The 20,341-nt window shown below is 43.9% G+C and overlaps 1 protein-coding gene across 2 annotated transcripts in view; it reads left to right on the forward strand.

The window, feature by feature from the left end:
* Window positions 1-20,341, forward strand: part of CXADR (CXADR Ig-like cell adhesion molecule) — a 59,726-nt gene that overhangs the window by 12,194 nt on the left and 27,191 nt on the right. For both annotated transcript variants that reach the window (XM_070406983.1, XM_070406981.1), the window contains exons 2-3: window positions 12,844-13,010; window positions 19,129-19,333. In XM_070406983.1, the coding sequence (XP_070263084.1) occupies window positions 12,844-13,010; window positions 19,129-19,333 (372 nt within the window). The remainder of the gene's footprint in view (window positions 1-12,843; window positions 13,011-19,128; window positions 19,334-20,341) is intronic.

Consider the following 20,341-nt stretch of genomic DNA (forward strand, 5'->3'; position numbering starts at 1 on the left):
AGGCAATCAAGTTAGACATGCTTATAACAGGGATGATTTTCTTATTGTAATTAACCCTTTCTTTATTAACTTTGGGATTTTCCATAGAGATAACATTATTTACTCATTTTGGTATTATGTCTTTCTTTGCTTTTTTATTTTCTGTGATCTCATCTTTATAAGGCACTTCACCCGAGTTTTTCTTTTTTTGCACCAAGTACTCAGTTATTCCTGTCTCCTGCTAATTAAAGGAAGAGAGCCTGAGGTTTTTATGAGCTAGGAAGCAAAGGCAGATTTCTTAAAATGGAGCGATATAGATTATTCTATGAAGGTGGTGAAAATATTCACCATGGCAACAGATCTGTTTTACCCATAATGCAAAGTACCCTATTTGCATTTGTTTTGTCAGAGAATTCTGCAACTAGTATCTCTGTATTAGAGAACACAGGGAAGGTAATATGCTACACAGTTGAAAAGGGGCTGAGACGTAAATTTTGATCAGAATGAAAATCTGAATGCTTAAAAAAAAAAAAGAAAAAATAAATAAGAACAAAAAATTTTGAGTTTCCTGAGATAAGTGTGTGTGGGTGAGGGGAATGGGAAGGGGTGGATCCCAATCCAGGACAACAAATACTTAAAATCTGTCTCCATGTCCACATTCTGAACTCCCCCTGTCTGGCTTTCAATTATAATTTACTAGAGGCCCAGTGCATGAATTCGTGCACGGGTGGGGCCCTGGGGTGGCCTGTGGAGATTGGGGTCCCAGCTCACACCCCCAGCCTCACAACCCCACCTGGCACCCTGCCATGGCCTGGCACCGCCCCCTCACCTCTACCATCCCACCTGTGGGGGTGATCAATCGGGGCCGGGGGGCCCCCCACTTAGCTCCCTCAGCTCCTGGGAGCCGGGTGGCGGCCCTGCCCCCCACTGCCACTGCTGGTTGCGGGGCAATTGGGCCTCGCTTGCACCCGCCTTGGCCTGGCGCCGCCCGCTCACCTCCTCCACCATCCCACTGTGGTCCTGCTCTCGGTCCCGCTCTCGGGGCCCTGCCATGTTCCGTGCCACCCCCTGCTGGTCAGCACATGTCATAGCAAGTAGAGCTCCTGGTTGAACGGCTAGGGGACAATTTACATATTAGGCTTTTATTATATAGGATAGGATTTTTCCCTGGTTCTGATTTATAAATTATATGTTAAATATTTCTTATAGAAAACCTCAATCTCTGTGGGTGAGTTTGCAGCTAAATAATGTGTACCTATGGGTGAGGTGTTGAAGTAGGTGCTTTGCGAGAGATGAGGAAGACATCATTGGGATCCTCTCAGCAACCTTGCACCTGGAGGAAGGAGACAGCAGATCGGGCTGGGGGTCAGGTGGTTGCTGGTGAAAATGGGTTCTTGCGGTGTCACAAGAAATTAATGTCAAAGGGCACACGCCTGAGAGAAGTTTAAATGTAGCCGTAAGATTTACTGGGGTGAAGGGAAATAATACACCCGCGGGGATGGAGAGGGCAGACAGGCTCTAGCAGCAACAGCCCTGAGAATCCCGAGAACATCCATGTATTTTCTTGGTTTTCCGAATGAGTGAGCTCTCTTTCAACTTATCCAGTCTACTTCCTGGGGGTTTTCCCAGGCTTGTGCTGGGCCTTCCCCTTAACCTATCCCTTTCCTAGACCTTCAGGGTGCCATGCCCTCATCCAGTCTGACCCTTTTCGCAGGCCAGGCTTCACCCCTGTTTGTTGCCACTTTGGCTGCTACTTTTGGCACCTCCTGCACATGCCTCTATGTAGAAGGACCTCCCCCTGTGCTCTTGGCCTCTACGCTGCTGCACATGTGCCCAGCAAAGGAATTTCCCTCTCTGTCCCCTTCTCAGACTACTCCCGAGGGTGGAGGATGGGGCGGTCTCCCTGGGAGCCTGTGAATGCTGCAACTCCCTACTGAAGTAGGCTTAATGTATACAATTCAGCTCCCTGGTTCATTAGGCTTAATGTCTGATTCCCTTTGCTCCCTTCCTTTATTATAACTAGCTAACCACGCTAGCAAGATCAGATGTGCTATGCAATATAAAGATATATGGTGTTCTGATTATTCTCTTCTCCAGACCATTTTCCCTCCACCTTGTGTACCAGCCCTTCAGCGTTGAGTCTCCTGCTTATATCAGACTTCTGGTTGCTTCTCCACATTGACCAAGAAATGTCTTGCCACTGTGGTGGAGCAGGAAACTTTCCTCTGTCCTCAGAGGTTTTTTCCAGCTGTTCTAACCATTATATCAAGATAAAACCAAATTTAATACATATTTGTGCATGAGAACCCCACATATGTGAGAGTCAGAAAGCCCACATACATGAGAGTCTCAGGGACAGAGAGTTAAAATGATGTATAGATGACAATCTGAGCGAAGGTGCCTTGTGGCATCAGAAGGTCATTGCAGGATGACAAAAAGAGCAGATACTCAGTAATGAGTAGTTTGCTGTCCTACAGCTTAGTATGGGCAAGGCCCTTAATTCAGATTCTTCTATTCCTCTTGAGTCCAAAAGGTCTTGGTTTCCTTAGCTCAAGATAATTTGCGTACTACAGAGGCACATCTTGGGGTGACTTGTTCTGAACCCCTATACTTCATACTCCCATCTCTTCCCCCAACTCTCCAACACAGCATATCTTGGCATTTTCAGATCTACACTTGCTTACAATTCATTTTTCTAACACCCTTACACTACAGTTCCTTGACCTTTAAAATACAGCAACTTTCTACCCATTTCACTTAGGCAACTCTCTCCTTATACTTCCTCTTCCTCAGAAATCTTGAACTTTGTTGTCACTGTCTCCCAGTTTTCTTGAACTTTTGCCACCTTTTGCTTCAGTGAGATCTCTGGGCCCTTACCCCTTCCCACCGGCTCTGGTCTCTGGTTACTTTAAAACCAGAATTTCCTCCAATCCCAGGGTCCCCTGGCCAAACCGCAGCTCCCATCCCTGATGTGGGCCAGTTTCTTTGCTCCTGCCCAAGGACGGGTGCACAGCTGGAGAGAGAGCACTAAGGCACAGCTGTGGACACTGGGGAGACTGGTTTCATTGTAATTTGAAGTACATGTATAAAGCACCAGAACAGTATGTTTTTAACAAATAAAAGTAACTTTTACTCTTTCAGCTCTTTTAAGACTTATTTTTAATAAACCTTTTAGTTGAAGTATGACATGCTTACATAGGAAAGTAGGTAGTCTAGAGCATTCTTTATACGTGTACAGGTGACAGCATTATCCCAGACTGACACATCTATGCAGTTATCACCCAGATCGAGAAATAGAAATAACCTGCATTTCAGAAGTCCCCTCAGACTCCCTCAAGTTACTTCCTTCACTCTTCAACAGCATAGGTTAGTGCAAATGCCGTATAGAAGTGGAATTGTACAGTATATTTTTTGTGTGACGTGCACTTACTATCATGCTTGCAGATTATTCACATTGTGTAGCTCTGGTTTACTCATTTTTATTGCTATGTGGTATTCTGTTGTTGGACCCATACCACAATTGATTTACACATTCTATTGTTGATTGACATTTTTCTCTCCAATTTTTCGCTGTTGTGAAAATGCTGCTATGACATTCTCATGCATGGGTTTTAGTGCACATGTATGTGCACACATTTCTTACCTATGAATTGAGTTTCTGGGGTCCCATAGGTTATATATTTAGCTGTGGTTGATACTGCCAGTTTTCCAAAGTTAATCATTCCAGATGACACTTCCACCAAGGCTATGACAGTTCCAGTTGCTCCACATCCTCAAAAATATTAATATTTTATGTCCTTCTGTTCTAATCTATTTATTTATTTATTTTATTATCTAATTTGATTTACTGATTTTTGAGAGAGGAAAAGAGGAAGGAGGAGAAAGAGAAAAAGAAACATCTGTTTTTTTGTTCCACTTACGCATTAATTGGTTGCTTCTTGTATATATGTGCCCTGACCGGAGCTCAAACCCACAACTTTGGTGTACCAGGATGGCACTCTAACCAAATGAGCTACCTGGCCAGGACCCCTGCATTCTAATTTAAAGGTGTCTAACCTCCCATTTCCTAAGTATCATCCTTTTCTGGAATCTTGATCCTTAAGTCTCTGTTCTATATGTGTTCTGCTATCATTTTATTGCTCTCTCCTTTTGACTTAAAACATGTTCTACATTTCTCATTTCAGAACAAACTTTCTTTGATCACACATGACACTCTGCTGTATTCTCCCGTCCTTGAGAGCCTCGAAAGTTCCGCAAAACAGTAATCAGTCACTTCTGTTTTCACTCAGAAACCTCAGCCTCTGTAGTCAGATATATCCCTTTGCAGCACCCCACAAAGCCCTCAGTCAATCAGCTTAGGCCTAGGTCACCAGTGATTGTGAAACCTAGTCGATACATTTCAGTGTCATTTATTCCCTAACGGATTCTGAGTTCTTCCTATATGGACTAAGTGTGAGGGATAAAAAATCGAAAGTTACCTTCCCAATACTACAGGAGTTTATATCCTAATAGAAGTGACAGGGTTATAAGATGTCAGTGAACTGTCATACTAGACACTGTTTATTGAAAAGATCATATCAGGTCATGCTGGAACTGTTCTAATGCTTTACATGCATTATTTTTACTTAACCCCTACAATGAAAGAGGCATTATTACTATTAATTCCCATTTTATTTTTTTAATATGTTTTTATTGATTTTGGGGAGAGGGAGAGAGAGAGACAGAAACATCAGTGATGAGAGAGAATCATTGATCGGCTGCCTCCTGCAGATGCCCTACTGGGGATCAAGCCCACAACCCAGACTTGTGCACTGACTGGTTCATCGGTCGATGCTCACCCACGGAGCCACACTACACTGGCCAGGCATTAATTCCCATTTTAAAGAAAACATTAAGACTTAAAAAAGACTAGAAACTTGCATGTGGTCAAGCCGTTAGAAAGCTCAGTTTGAATTTGAACCCAGATCTGGCTTTTTAAAAAATATGCTTTTATTGATTTTTAGAGAGAGAAAGGGAGAGGGTTAGAGAGATAGAAACATCGATGAGAGAGACAAATTGATTGGCTGCCTCCTGCACACCCCTACTGGGGATCGAGCCTGCAGCCTGGGCGTATACCCTGACCAGGAATGGAACCAGGAACCTTTGGTCATGGGTCGATGCTGGACCACTGACCAGCTGGGCCAGATCTGACTTTAGAGCCCACACTATTAATGGGCAGGACTGCTTCCCGAATTCAGTGTGCTACTGGTTCAGAAATGTCAGCCCTGGTGAGGTGAACTCGGAACTGCTGCTCCTGCCTTCTTGAGTTGTGGTTGGGAGAGGAGCTGGTGGATGTCAGGGGAAGGCTTCTTGTTGGTTGATTGATGGGTGCTCTAAAATCAGAGCATATTTAGATCTGCAACAGATAATTGAGTTTAACACCCTTAATTTATGTCTGAGCCCTAGAGAAGCAACGTGTCCAAAAGGATTCCTAGTCTAGTATTTACTTCTCTGTTAAAAAAAAAAAAAAAAAAAAAGTTCACCCAAACTCCTGCGCCACGTACTACCTAAAATGCTCTCTCTTTAGGAGTGTGTAAAGGAGAAGAATAGTATAAATTCCAAGCCCTCACCCACCATGGTGATTGGAGTGGGGTCTGATTACACACTGTGTTTATAGTGATTTTAAAATGAGTCCTGTGCCTGGGGGTGTTTACTGGTGGACTGCTACTTACAGGGTGAGCGCGGCTTGGGAGCCCGGCTGCCTGCATCTGTGTCTTGTTCCCCTTTCAGTGTCTCTGTTCCTTCACTTTACAGCGGGGATAGCAGTAGTACCTCCCTCAGAGTTGTTATGAGGACTGGGAGAATTAATATGTTTGAAGTATTTTGAAAAGTGCCTGGCCTCAGTCACTCTTACTATTTATTGTCAAGATGATGATTTCCATTTCCGTTTATTTCCTGGGTGCCTGCTTTTCAATTTCTCCTAGTGGGTGGAGAGCTGGGAATTTATATTTTAAAAAGAAAAAAACGCATAGAAAAGCAAATAAGTATACTTAGTAATGTTAACGTAAAAAGCCATTGAAACCTGTAAAGAATTTTTGTGAGTTTATTTGAGCCAAACTGTCAATATATGCCGGGAAGCAGAACCTCAACGAATTTGAGATAATGCTCCTGAGAATGGCGGGTTACATCTGTATTTATACATTGCAATCAAAGGAAAGGGACTTGGGTGGGTTACATGAAATCCATTGGTGATAGATTGAGGCAGGAGAAAGCAAAGTGCGGGGGGGGGGGGGGGGGGGAGCCCCTGGGATTGGATAAAAAGTAAGATGATGGACACATACTTAGGTGGGTGGAGGAACAACTAACATGATAATGAAGGAATTTGTGGTATCTGTCCTGGCGCCCAGCACATTTGGTTGTGCCCCAGGGGCTCCAGAAAAAGGGAAGTTACAAGTTGCACAGACATTTCAAAGTGTATGTTATCACAGATGCAAAGACAGATAGGTTCCATGAAGGTAAAGGTTGACCTTGTCAGTGAAGATACCGGCCTAGGATGTAACCACCCACCATAACTGCTTTCAGTTAATTTCAGACCATCCTTTGTGGTTACTTTAGGTCTCTGAGTTTGCAAGACTGCCATGCAGGCCTTCCCTGAGCTTGTCAGGTTCTCATGTGGCCCCTTTCATCCACAATGTCATTTCTCATTTTCAGTGTATCTGACTATTGTTAGCTCTGTATACATATTAACATACTGTACTGATCGCACACGTGGGAGTTAAACAACGAAAACTCCAAAGAGCATAATTTCTGGCTTCCTTAAGTGTTGGTTTTTGTGTGTGTGTGTGTGTTTTTTTTTTAATGCCCCAGCAATGTTAAAAGCCTAGCTGGAGTAGGGAACTAGAACTAACTTATGTAAAGCGTTTTTCTTTTTGCTTTCTAGAAACACTATTTAGATGACTTTTTAAATATTGCTAATCCCAATGCGACTTCCTGATGAGAAGGAAGGAGGAAACTGGCACAGGTTGGAATTAACATCTGGTGAAGAGGGAAGGGAAGTGATCCAAATCCCATGGTGGTTGTGTTGGCGGAGGCCAGAGCAGCACCAGGTGCTAGACTGGCGCATGGGGGTCAGACCCAGACCTGGGTTCAACAGCCTTGGTACTTGAGTTCTGGCTAAGAAAGAATTCAGAGCCAAGACCCAAACTATAAGAGACATTTTATTTAGGAAATCACAGAGATCGAAGAAGTGAGTGGTAGGAAATGGGCCAGGAAACAGGTGTCCTTGGAGGTTAGGAATAAGGAAGGTAAAGGTAATGCCCCGGGGAGGCAGATGAAGGGAAGGGAAGGGCATGGGTGTGCTCCTGGGAGGGAGAGCAGTGTCCTCTGGCCTAAGGGCTTTTAAGAGTGGGAATATTAGGGGAGGTCCCAGAGGAGGATCCCAATAGATTATCTATCAGCTTTTCAGGTGTGTCCTTTGAGGGTCACGGTCTCTGATGATTGCTCGGCCGGTCAGCACCAGGGCAGGGGTCATCAGTCAATGCAGCTGGTCTTGAGGCAGCCACAGCATCACTTGTCTGATTTTGCTGCTTTTCTGAGCCTGGAGCTGAAATATAACTGAGGCCTATCTCTTATCTTTAGAAAGGAAAAGGTCAGGGGGACTAAACTGCATGACTAGTGATAGGAAAAATCAGAGGTTACAAACCACATGACCAATGATATGATAGGGGCGGATAGGTTATCCTGGGGGTGAGGTTCTTATTTTCCAGTTTTGCCCCTTGCTACTAGGCATCTGGTGAGTTTCTGTTTCTGGCCCGTCGTCTTCGCTCTGCAACCTGTGGTGTATGGGATGATGCTCCAACTGACTGAGCAACCCAGCAGGGCTTAACTAGTGTTCCTATGTAAGGTTTCTAACTTTTGTGATCTGAACTCAGCAATCTGATGGAATGAATTTGTCCTCTCTGTTTAAGATAGTAAACCCTTATGACATTCTTTGACATTTCTCAAAAGATCTCAATGTCAAATTCATCACAACTGATACTAAGGTTGTCATAATGTACCCCTTCTCAAGAAACTAAAGAAATATACAGGACTTTAAGGATTAAACTTAAATTTTTATTTTCATTTCTATTTTTGTTGTTGTTATCATCTTTGGAATGACTCCAGAAATTCTGAAAAGCCACTTATCAGTGGTAATCCATTTTCTGCTTGATGTTGTTCTAGAGATAGGTCAGAGATAGCCAGGCAGCTTTTCTTCATCCGTAGCTGTGATTTTAGAATAGTCACAACTAAAAGTTTTTCTTAATGTTGTATTTCCCTCATAATTGTATATAATTGTACATAGAGTTGCATATAACGTTGAAATGATATTAGTTTTTTATTTATTTTTAATCCTTACCTGAGGATATTTTTTCCATTGATTTTTAGATAGAGTGGTACAGAGGGGCAAAGACAGAGAGAGACATCAATATGAGAGAGCGTGCCCTTGACCAGAATCGAACCCGAGACTCTTCAGTACGCAGGCCACTGCTCTATCCACTGAGCCAAACTAGCTAGGGCTGATTGTGTTAGTTTCTTTAAAACCAGATTTGCTAACATTTATTGTAATATGAATACTAAAGTAATAAGCAATGGACTGCTCCTGTCAGCACGTGACAGACTTGCTCAGCTCCCTCTCAGCTCTGTCTCCTGTCAGGGCTTCATTGCTCCACCCCTTTGCTTCCCTGGATACGGGTCTTCCTATGGCCTTCCTGCTTTCCCCACCAGGTCTGGAGGTCCTTTCCTTGCCACCATCATTACTCCTTCACCTTCCCTCCCATTCTCTGTTTTGTGTAACCACAGGTCCAGAGGGCTTACTAAGTAAGGCTTGGGGATATACCCTCCAAAGAGAATCTGTTCAGTGAATGAACCTATTTGCTTAAGGGCAGGGCGTGTAAACAACTACCTATGAGAGTGTTGTGTAATCGTGTAATCTCGGAGGAAGTGGTTAACTCTGCCTGCCTGTGGGGATGGGGATAGCCTTTGAGAGGAGGTGAAAGGTGGCGGTTCTGTGATAAGTGGCTGGAGGAGCTCTCAGTGGGAGAAAGTGGGCATTTCGGAGGGGAAAGCATCCACAAACACACGTGCTCCACGCATGGGGACTTCACGCTTCCCCCAGTGCTTCCTCTCATGAACTGTTTTTAACTCTTTAAAGATAAACGTGATTTTTATGTATCAAATAAGAATAAAAGGTACTATTTCAAAAACAAAGTTGCATTTTATTCTAATTTGAATTTAGAAAAATTTATATGACTGATGTCATTTAACTTTTAAATTTAATTTAATAAACTAAAAACCCTAAAAGCATAGAGTAATCAGGAAGTTTTCATTGTTGTTGTTTTTAGCAAATTTTCATTCTCATAGTCTTACCTCTATATTTTGGTGCTGTGTCTTGATTCATTTTGGAATGGAAGTTTCACTCTGGACTGTACTCAGATTGTTTTTATCTTACTCAATACATAAAGTATTACTACCAAGATAAATGTGTTATGCCCAGATTTCAGGATCCCCAAGAAACCAACAGGGAGCCAGCAGTCCGATGCAAAAGCATAAGAGTCTGTATTTCAAGCTAGCTTGAGCTCCCAGTCCACCAGACTCACCGACACATCGGCAAGCCAAGTGGCCAAGAGACAGAACCCCGTGTAGAGATGGGTTTTATAGGGGGGGTTGGAGTAAGGGGAGGAGAAAGGACTGTTCTCTGCCGATTGGCCAGGCGCAAGTCGATGTCTTGTTCCTGGGTGTGGCTAGCAGAGTCTTAGACTTCCGGGAAGAAGCTCCTTGCCAAGCACATGGCCAAGGTAAGATGGAGGACGTAGCCCTTACCCTGGGGCAAGGTGGAGGGCGTAGCCTTTACCCTGGGGCAAGATGGAGGGCCTAGCCCTCGCCCTTTCAAAATGCAGGCAACAAATTGTCGTGGCTATAGAAAGGAGATCTTCAAGTAGCAGGATTCATCGTCAACTGGCAGATTAATGCTCTTTCAGCGTTTCTAAAATTGATCAACTTTATAATCTAGTACAGTGATGGCAAACCTATGACACGCGAACTCATTTTTTTGGTTGATTTTTCTTTGTTAACACTTGGAGTGCGGGTGAATTTCCCGCCAAAATATAAGATGGCTCTGTCTTTTGGTTTTGTTCCATCCACCAAAAGGGTGGATTACAAACAAATATTTGGTAATACGCAGTTACAATCGGCCCGAGTTTACACGTTTCCCGCACTCCACCGCAAATCTATATGAACCGAGTTAAAGACGGCTCCCGCGGAGTACGCGCAATTCACGCGAGCCAACTTAACTCGTTTCCCGCACTCCAAGTGTTAAGTGGCATTTAAATATATAAAATAAATATAAAAAATATAAGTCTTTGTTTTACGATGGTTGCAAATATCAAAAAATTTCTATATGTGACACGACACCAGAGTTAAGTTAGGGTTTTTCAAACTGCTGAGACACCGAGCTCAAAAGGTTCGCCTTCACTGATCTAGTCACCGATTTTTTTCTTCTAATGTACAAGGAACTACAACGGGACATAGAGGTGTCCATAATTTCTCCCAACTGTAGTGGAACTAATGATTTAAAGATAAATCAGCATTATAAAGAATCAGTTAAAAGCACTAGGGAGTATGGGCAGAACATAAGCTCATCTAGAAGATGTGACAAAACCATGTGAGTCAGCTTCACAATAAAGTTTACCAGGGAAAAATCTCCAGGATACCATATGCTAAGGCCGGAAGGGTGATACAGATAGCAGAAAGTAAAGTACTGTGAGCACTTGGAGAGAAACAGAAAAAAATCATTCTAGGCTAAGAGGTAGAGGAGTGCTACCTTGGTGAATGAGGTAGGTATGGAACACAGTTTTTTGGAAACTAGAGGCCCAGTGCACGGACTCGTGCTGTGGGGGGCGGGAGGGGAGGGCTCAACCTGGCCTGCGCACTCTCACAATCCGGGACCCCTTGGGGGATGTAGCAGTGCAGCCAGGGAAGAGCCCGAGCCAGCGCCTTGCCACTTGCACTCATCTCGGCCCACTGTGCCAATGGAGAGGACCAGGGGATGGCTAAGTCCTCATTTTTGGTTCTCATTATGGAGAATTAGGATTTGGATTTGCTCTAATTTTTTCTCTCATGTGTTTATTTTTATGGGGGGAGCAAGGAAAGAGATGGGGAGGAAACAAGGACCCATGGATCATGCATGATTTTATTGCCTCGGGCCTCTTCCAGGTCATACTCCAGCCACGGAAGTTAGTGTGGGTGACGGAGGCCTAAATGGGAGAGCTGCTGAAATCTGCTGTTCAGTTAAACTTTGGTTCTGCATACATTAGATGTTTAAAATGTCCTCACAAGGGAAACATAGATTAACAAACTAGTGCTATGCCATCTTTTACAGTGTAAATAATAAAAAAATAAGTTCTGTGTGATAGTTCATTTACAGACTAAATCTGCATTTTATACCAAATTGTTAGGTTGTTCAAATTCTGATCTTTCATAACACATGAGTAGTGAGCAGACCTATTTCGTGTGTGAATTGATATGAACAAAATTGCTTTTAAAAAAAAAACAAGATGTGAATTGATTGAACTTGGTATTTTTACTCTTATATAGATTAAGAAGTGGTGCCATTTTGCTCAGAGGTTATTTCTACCTTTTATGCATGTAAAAGATAGTTTTGTTGTGAACAATTTGCAGCAAGGAGACTTTATCTTTATTTTTATTGAATTTATTGGGGGTGACATTGGCTAATAAAATTATAGATTTCAGGGATACAATTCTATAATACATCAGCTGTATATTGTATTGTGTTCACAACCCCAACTCAAGAAGAAGGATACTCTTTTTTTAGCACTTACAATGTTTCAGTGGGGTTAAGCCATCTCTTTTTGACAAACTCAGTCAGCAGAATCTCTTGGACATTTGTTTGGGGCTCAGGACATCTTATTTTGGTGGCTTCTTTTCCAGTTTCGTTGCGATATAATTGACATGCAGCACTGCATAAGTTTAAGATGTACAGCCTGATTTGACTTACACATAGTGTGAAATAATAACCACAATAAATTTAGTTAAGACCCATCGGCTCATAGAGATACACAAAAGGAGAAAGAAAAAGGAAAAATAGGTTATTTTCCTCTTGATGAGAACTCTTGGGATCTACCCACTTAGCTTAGAAATATTTTCAAGCATTCAATAAAAGTTATGGAATCAAAACAAAAAAACCCCCCTTAGAATTAAAAAAGAAAAAAAAAAGGTGTCAGAATTCATCAGCATGCGTCCCAGCGATAAGGAATCCCATTGTGTTGGTGGCACCAAGGCGAGCATGGCTAATGTGGCCTTGAATTGGTGCGACACAACCGGCCTTTCAGAGACGCCAGCTCAATTCAGTTTTAAACACCTGCTTGGATATAAACACCCTCTATACCAGTGGTTCTCAACCTTCTGGCCCTTTAAATACAGTTCCTCATGTTGTGACCCAACCATAAAATTATTTTCGTTGCTACTTCATAACTGTAATGTTGCTACTGTTATGAATTGTAATGTAAATATCTGATATGCAGGATGGTCCTAGGCGACCCCTGTGAAAGGGTCGTTCGACCGCCAAAGGGGTCGCGACCCACAGGTTGAGAACCGCTGCTCTATACAGTTGGGAAGTTCACGGAGCTCTTAAAGGAAAGTATATTGAATAAGACATTATATTGTTATTCTAATTTTACAAAGGCACAAACTGACAACCGGGCACCGTTGAGTTTGAACTCTCTTACTCTGGTCCCAAATCGCATCTTGTTTCCACGAATCCTGTGTCCCTTCTGAACGGCTGGGTGGGCCGAGGGTTCAGATGCTTAGTTTGTGTGTTTCCTTCTCCAGATGTCACCAGAAGTTTGATTATCACCAGTCCTGACCACATGATTGAAAAGGCCAAAGGGGAAACTGCCTATTTGCCCTGCAAATTTACTGAAGGTCCGGAAGACCAGGGACCGCTGGACATCGAGTGGCTGCTGTCCCCAGCCGATAACCAGAAGGTGGATCAAGTGGTAAGTTGGCCGAGTGCTCGCTCGCTCAGCAGCTGTCTGTGGAACTTGTCTTCGGTGCCCGTCACTGCGCTGCCCACATAGGCTAGGGGCACGGGAACTTCTGAAAATCAGGATTGTAAAGTGTGGGTGAGTCAGGAAGTAGTGGAGCAGACATGATGGCACGGCAGAAATGTGCATAGTGTGTGTTAAGGGTCGGCAAGCAAGTTAGACTTTGTGAAAAGTTGATAGGATTGAGTTTCTAACTTTTAACACAAGAGTTCTGATACCAGTATAAGGGTCATCAAGTGTAGCAGGGTATAACAGTTACATATTATTGCAGAGTCTGTTCTCCATTTTTATTTTTTTATTTCTTTAAATCCTCACTGGAGGATATTTTTCCATTGGTTTTTAGAGGGGGGGGGGGGGCTGGGGAGGGAGAGAGAGAAACATCCATGTGAGAGATACATCGATTGGTACCTCCCACAGGTGCCCTGACCCAGGCCAGGGATTGAGCCCACAACTATCAAAATATTGTTATAGAAAAATATTTAATTATAAAATAATAAGAGCCTAATGGAAAGCCAAAGTACCACAAAGGAGGAAAATTGCCCAATAATCTCATCTCTAAATAAATATATATGTATATCAATCACGCTTTGCCTTTTTATGGTACCAAAATATTTCACTTAATTTAGAATATTGCATATTAGCTTCATCTGACACATTTAATAAAAAATAAAGTCAATGTTAATCTACACTAATAAAAGAGAAACATGGTAATTGGCGTACGACCGCTACCCTTCCCATTGGCTAATCAGCATATCCTTATGCAAATTAACTGTCAGCCAAGATGGCGGCCGGCAGCCAGGCAGCTGGAAGCGAACATGAGGCTTGCTTGCTCCAGTGACTGCGGACTCCAACGTTCCCCGCCTGCTGCTGCCGGCCTCTGAGTTGGCAGTTTGAAACATTCTAACAAATATAGAAGGCCGGGATCTCAGAGCTGGAGTTATACATTGTTTCGATTATAGAACGCTCAGCAGCGGAAGCCTCAGAGCTAGAGCCAGAGCTAAAGCTGGCCCAGAATAAAATAAAAAAAAGAGAAAAAAAAGGAGCGATTGGGAGCTTCAGTCAACAACCACCAGCCTGAAAGCAGCCCTCAGCCCCTCACCCAGACTGGCCAGGCACCCCAGTGGGGACCCCCACCCTGAAGGGTGTGTGACCAGCTGCAAACAGCCATCATCCCCTCATCCAGGCTGGCCAGGCACCCCAGTGGGGACCCCCACCCTGATCCAGGACACCCTTCAGGGCAAACCAGCCGGCCCCCAGGCCTCTATCCTATATAGTAAAAGAGTAATATGCCTCCCAGCACCGGGATCAGCGGAGCCGCGAGGCCTACTGGCACCGGATCAGCGTGACAGGGGACAGCGCCCAAACCCCCTGATCGCCCTGCGGCTCTGTGTGTGACAGGGGGCGGGGCCACAACCTCCCTATCCGCCCTGCTCTGTTCGTGACAGGGGAAGGCGCCCCAACCCCCTAATCAGCCCTGCTCTGTGCCTGATAGAGGGGAGCTCCCCAATCCCCTGATCGGACCTGCTCTGTGTGTGACAGGGGAAGGTGCCCCCCGCCCGCCCCCAGGCCCTGCTCTGTGTGTGACAGGGTAGAGCCATAACCTCCCCATCGGCCTTGCCCTGAGTGTGACAGTGGCTGCGCCCCAACCCCCTGATCGGCCCTGCTCTGTGGGTGATAGAGGGCGGCGCCCCAACCCCCCAATCGGCCCCATCCTGAGTGTGACTGAGGGTGGCATCGCAACCTCCCAATCCGCCCTGCCCTGTGCATGACAGGGGGCGGCGCCCCAACTCCCCAATCAGCCCTGCTCTGAGCCCGACCAGGGGCTGCACCTAGGGATTGGGCCTGCCCTCTGCCACCCAGGAGCAGGCCTAAGCCAGCAGGTCGTTATCTCCTTAGGGGTCCCAGACTGCAAGAGGGCACAGGCCGGGCTGAGGGACCTCCCCCCCCGACCCCAGTGCACAAATTTTTGTGCACCGGGCCTCTAGTAAATTATATTAGACCAGGGAGAAGTAAATAAGTCCACATATTTGGAGAAATATGGTAATACATTTAACTCTTGAACAACACAAGTTTGAACTGTGCAGTTCCATTATACATAGATTATTTTAATAAATGCTCTAAATGTATTTTCTCTTCTTTATGAATTTCTTAATAACATTTTCTTTTTTCTAGTTTACTTTTTTTTTGTAAAAATACAGTATTGAATGCATATAACATATAAAATATGTCCTGATTGACTGACTGTGTTATTGGGAAGGCTTTCAGTCAGTGGAAGACTGTTAGCAGTTAACTTTTTGGGCAGTCAGAAGTTATATATGCAGCCCTGGCTGGGTGGCTCATTTGTTTGGAGCATTGTCCCATACACCAAAAGGTTGCAGGTTCAATTCCCGGTTGGGACTCGTAAAGTGAGGCAACCGATTGATGTTTCTCTCTCCCCCTTCCTCTCTAAAATAAATTAAAACATATCCTCAAGTGAGGATAAAAAAAAAAGTTATATGCAAATTTTCTACTCAGGGTGGGGTGGGTGCTGGTAGTCCTAAACCCTGCATTGTTTGAGGGTCACCTATGTACATATTTAGAAGAGAAATTTTATTTTTAGTTGTGATCCATGTAAAAGAAGGGGTGGGTTATTCAGCCAGTTAATGGCTGAATCAGGGCAGTAAGGTAAATACTATTTTAAGCAAATCCAGGCAGTTTGCCCGTGATGTATTTGTGAAGGAAATAATTAAGGTACTTTCCCAAGTTGAGAATGACTAGGGCCACTCCCTCCAAGGACACACCTCTGTCCTGGTTCTGCTGCTGGAAATTCCTTCTGTCTCCCTCAGCAAAGTAAATTGAAATGGACTCATTCTGTCTGCTCAGCCCAGATGCCCTGTTTCCTTTCTCTTTGCCTTCCTCTTCTCACCCACCCCCCACCCCTTTTCCATGGAGGGCCAGCACCATTGAACACAGGCTTCTTTCTACCTGAGGCCCTGCGTACCCTCGCGGCCCTGACACCGCAGTGCCCATCTCCCTTTCCAGCCCAGGACTCCGCCCTCCTGGTTAAGATGAATGGATGGAGAGTGCGGGTCTTACTTAAATGCTTTTGGCTTAAGACGCGTAAGTGAAGCCATAATGAGGTGCTTCTAGAGACCAAGAAGCCTGGTGTGTGTCCATAGTCTTGTGTGTCTGTTCCTGGGAGGGGTGGGAGGCACACACAGCCTTGCTTCCTGCAGGGCTTGTGAGATAGTAGGAAACCAGGGTTTAAGCGTCCACTTGTGGGTTACAAAAAACGAGCCTTGGAGTGTAACGCAGTACAACTGGGCCCAAAGAAAGCTAGAAAGGTTAGGGAGAGATGGGTGCAGAAGAGGTTGCCTTCATAGAACTTAGCTACATTATATGTTAGCTATGCCCTTTTAATCCTGTATAATAAAAGCCTATTATGCTAAGTGTCCAGTTGACCGGTCAGCCATTCAACCAATCAAAGCGTAATATGTTAATGATATGCTAAGGCCGCTCAACCGCTCACTATGATGTGCACCGACCACCAGGGGGAAGATGCTCCAACCAGTAGGTTAGCTTTTTGCTGGGGTCCGGCTGATCGGGACTGAGCAAGATGGGCTGGACATGCCCTGGAGCCCTCCTGTGGTCCCTTCCTGGCTGGCCAACCTCCCACATCCCTCCCCAGCATGGGTGGGGTCCCTTAGCCTGGCCTGTACCCTCTCGCAATCCAGGACCCTTTGGGGGATGTTGGAGAGCTGGTTTCAGCCCAATCCCACAGGCCAGGCAGAGGGACTCCACTGGTTCGGGAATTGGTGCACCGGGCCTCTAGTTTATTTATATTAGCAGGCAGTGTGATGGGGCACGGGGCTGGAGAAATTTCCATCCTTACTTCTTATGTAATCTCTTCAGGCAGTAGACAGCATACCATGGACTGTGTACTTACTCTGTGCTCTGTGGTATTTCATATGCTTTAATTATATGTATTCCAGCCTTAAAACAACACTCTAAAATGAGAATTATTGTTGTACACACGAGGAGGAGAAAACGGAGGCCCGGAGATTTGAATGAACACTCTCAGGGTCACACAGCTGGCAGCATTGCCGCTGGGGTTTGAAGCCAGGTTTCTCTGACTTGCCCCCCTTTGCACCTTATTGTCCTTTGCACCGTCCTGTTCTGCCTCCCATGTTCCAGAAGCCTCTGTTTCCTCAAGTGTAACATGGGAACAAATAAACCTACCTCTCAAGACTGTAATGAGAGTTTTCTGAAATACTGTAGGCATAAGTGTTGCAAGCCTACCAGTCATATGGAAATGTTAATAAAATAGTGTGCCAGCTCAAAGGGATCTGGTTGGCATCTTAGCTGTGTGACTTTGTAAAAGCTGATCTGGGAGAGTCACAGCTTCCCTGCAGCTAAAGGATAACTGTGGGTAAGACCACCATCCTGCAGGGTTGTGAAGAGAAACCAAAATTGCCTAGTAAATGTTTGTTAGTTTCTTAACTGCCGTTCATAACCTTATCTCCGTGGGAAAAGATGGTGATAGTTTACAAAGTCGCTACCAGTGGGGACACATCTTATTTGTCAGGCCCTCGTCAAAAGACTATTCAAGTGTGTGAGTAGCAAAATGGGGCATTGAAAGTACTGTAGATTGAACTTCCTGGGGAGCCCATGGTTAAATGCAAAGGAACATAGGGCAGCCTCCTTGGAGGAGTTAGTACTGCTGTTGACACATGGGTGTGGCGAGAAGATTGAGCAAATAGAGTAATGGCCATGTTTACAGAGTAAGTCGGCTATGCACCTTCAGCTGTGATTGAGGGCTTCCTCCAAGCAGACACTGAATATATAAATAAGAGATCTTGACACTTGGAGTGCGGGAAACGAGTTAAGTCGGCTCGCGTGAATTGCGCGTACTCCGCGGGAGCCGTCTTAAACTCGGTTCATATAGATTTGCGGTGGAGTGCGGGAAACGTGTAAACTCGGGCCGATTGTAACTGCGTATTACCAAATATTTGTTTGTAATCCACCCTTTTGGTGGATGGAACAAAACCAAAAGACAGAGCCATCTTATATTTTGGCGGGAAATTCACCCGCACTCCAAGTGTTGAGTGAGTTAGGACGGGGGTCAACATGGTAGGAAGGTGATAATACAGAAAGGAAACCAAGTCCCTGCCCCCAAGAAATTCCTACAGAGGACATTTCTTTTGATTGTACTTTTTTCCATAATTAACATCTCAGATAAAAAATAATTTGCAGAATATAGACTGTAGTCATGTTTCTGGTTATTATTTGAGTTTGGCACCCACCGCTCTTTGGCCCTTGGGTCTCAGATGACCCGAATGAAGGATTTCTTAGCACATGTGAAAAATTATAAAGTGTGTTGAGTTAATGTTATTTATACTTAGAGGTGACTATTATCATTCTCTTCCAAGCCAGGTTTAATACAGAATTTATTTTCCCACTGAATTTAGCCTTCAGATATTTCCATTAAACTCAGAAAACTCAGTGGAATTAGGAAAGGGTCTTTGCTCTTCTAACAGAAGATTTAAAAGATCCTGTTACCCTGGGCACACATCTTAAGAGGTTTATTTATGACTTTAATCTATTAGAGTCTAGAACCCTCAATTATTAAATATTAACCCTCCAGCTTGGTATGAAGACAAAAATACCTTTTTTTTTTTTTTTGTTAGATTTCTCAGGTAAATGATCGTAAGCCCTCTTTTGGGGATGGTGATGGTGTGTGCTTGCTTTTAGACACTTGATTGGCATACCTACTGCAGCCTCTGAGAAATAGTTATAGAAATTCACAATTCTGTGTTCTTGTCCAGTTTCACTAATACATCCAACACAGGGCCATTTTAATCATGTTTGGTCTTCGTTTCCACATTTACAGTGAGAGTGTTGACCACACTCAAGGATCATATTGATCTCTCTCCATTTCCTTAATCTGTGCTTTGAATACCTGTAGTTTTCTCGTCTATGTGTTCTTACTGTTTTGGGGGGTCCTGCAGTGGCATGGTGTACCTAGAGCTCCTTTAATGACACAGCTTTTGCTTCGTTGTTGTGTTCCTGTCTTATTTTGGTTTTCTTTTAGATTATTTTATATTCTGGAGACAAAATTTACGATGACTACTATCCAGATCTAAAAGGACGAGTACATTTTACCAGTAGTGACCTCAAATCCGGGGATGCGTCAATAAATGTAACAAACTTACAGCTGTCAGATATTGGCACGTATCAGTGCAAAGTGAAAAAAGCCCCTGGCGTTGGAAATAAGAAGATTCAGCTGAAAGTTCTTGGTAAGTTATTTTTATTAATGTTATTTATTAACAGGGTGAGTTGTCACGGTAGGAGAGTAGCATTTATGTGAGACAAAGCTTAGTTTTTTAGAGTAATAATTTGAAACATCTGAAGTAACTCTGTCCTCAATTAACATAAAACTAGCCTTTCTTGGATAGAAAAAATAAGTGACTATTTTCTTGGTGAAATTCATAAAAGGGTTTGAAAGTAAGTGAAGAGGTTCTGTGATACAGGAAAAGAACCCTGAGCCAGGAGTTAGGGGATCCAGGTTTGTTTTGGTTTTGGTGTTGTCCTCAGATTTGTCCTGAGAATTAAAGAGCATCTTTATTTCCTGGACTCTAGCCTACCTTTGTGAAACATGACGAGATGTAGTTGTCATTAAATCTCTATTTGATCTCATTCAGTTCAAAATTGTTATGTGTACTGTAAACGTTCTCAAAATACATTACCCAGCAAATAAATGAGGTTTCTTTGATGACGAATTGGAGTATTTGGAATGGAGGAGATGGAGGATGGTAGAAGGAATATTGACTTGGGATTCAACCATTAGTCACCAGAGCCATTTAACTCCTTGAGCCTCTCAGTTTTTTCATCCTCAAAAGGAGGGGATTAGCCACATAGTCACTTGGATGTCTTGTCTCGCTCTCTCAGATAGTTAAGAAGGAGATAAGTGTAAACTTTTTTTTTTTTAATATATTTTATTGATTTTTTACAGAGAGGAAGGGAGAGAGATAGATAGTTAGAAACATCGATGGGAGAGAAACATCGACCAGCTGCCTCCTGCACATCTCCCACGGGGGATGTGCCCGCAACCCAGGTACATGCCCTTGACCGGAATCGAACCCGGGACCTTTCAGTCCGCAGGCCGACGCTTTATCCACTGAGCCAAACCGGTTTTGGCAAGTGTAAACTTTTTGCAAGCTGTTCAAGACTGCAAAGTTTACCATCCTTCTCTAGATTATGTGATCATGCACCAGCACCCTTCACCCTTCACATGAGAAACAAAA

This window comes from Myotis yumanensis, unplaced genomic scaffold (assembly GCF_028538775.1).
Source record: "Myotis yumanensis isolate MYYU_CA2020_CCGP unplaced genomic scaffold, mMyoYum1.0.hap1 SCAF_2, whole genome shotgun sequence".
Taxonomy (NCBI): Eukaryota; Metazoa; Chordata; class Mammalia; order Chiroptera; family Vespertilionidae; genus Myotis; species Myotis yumanensis.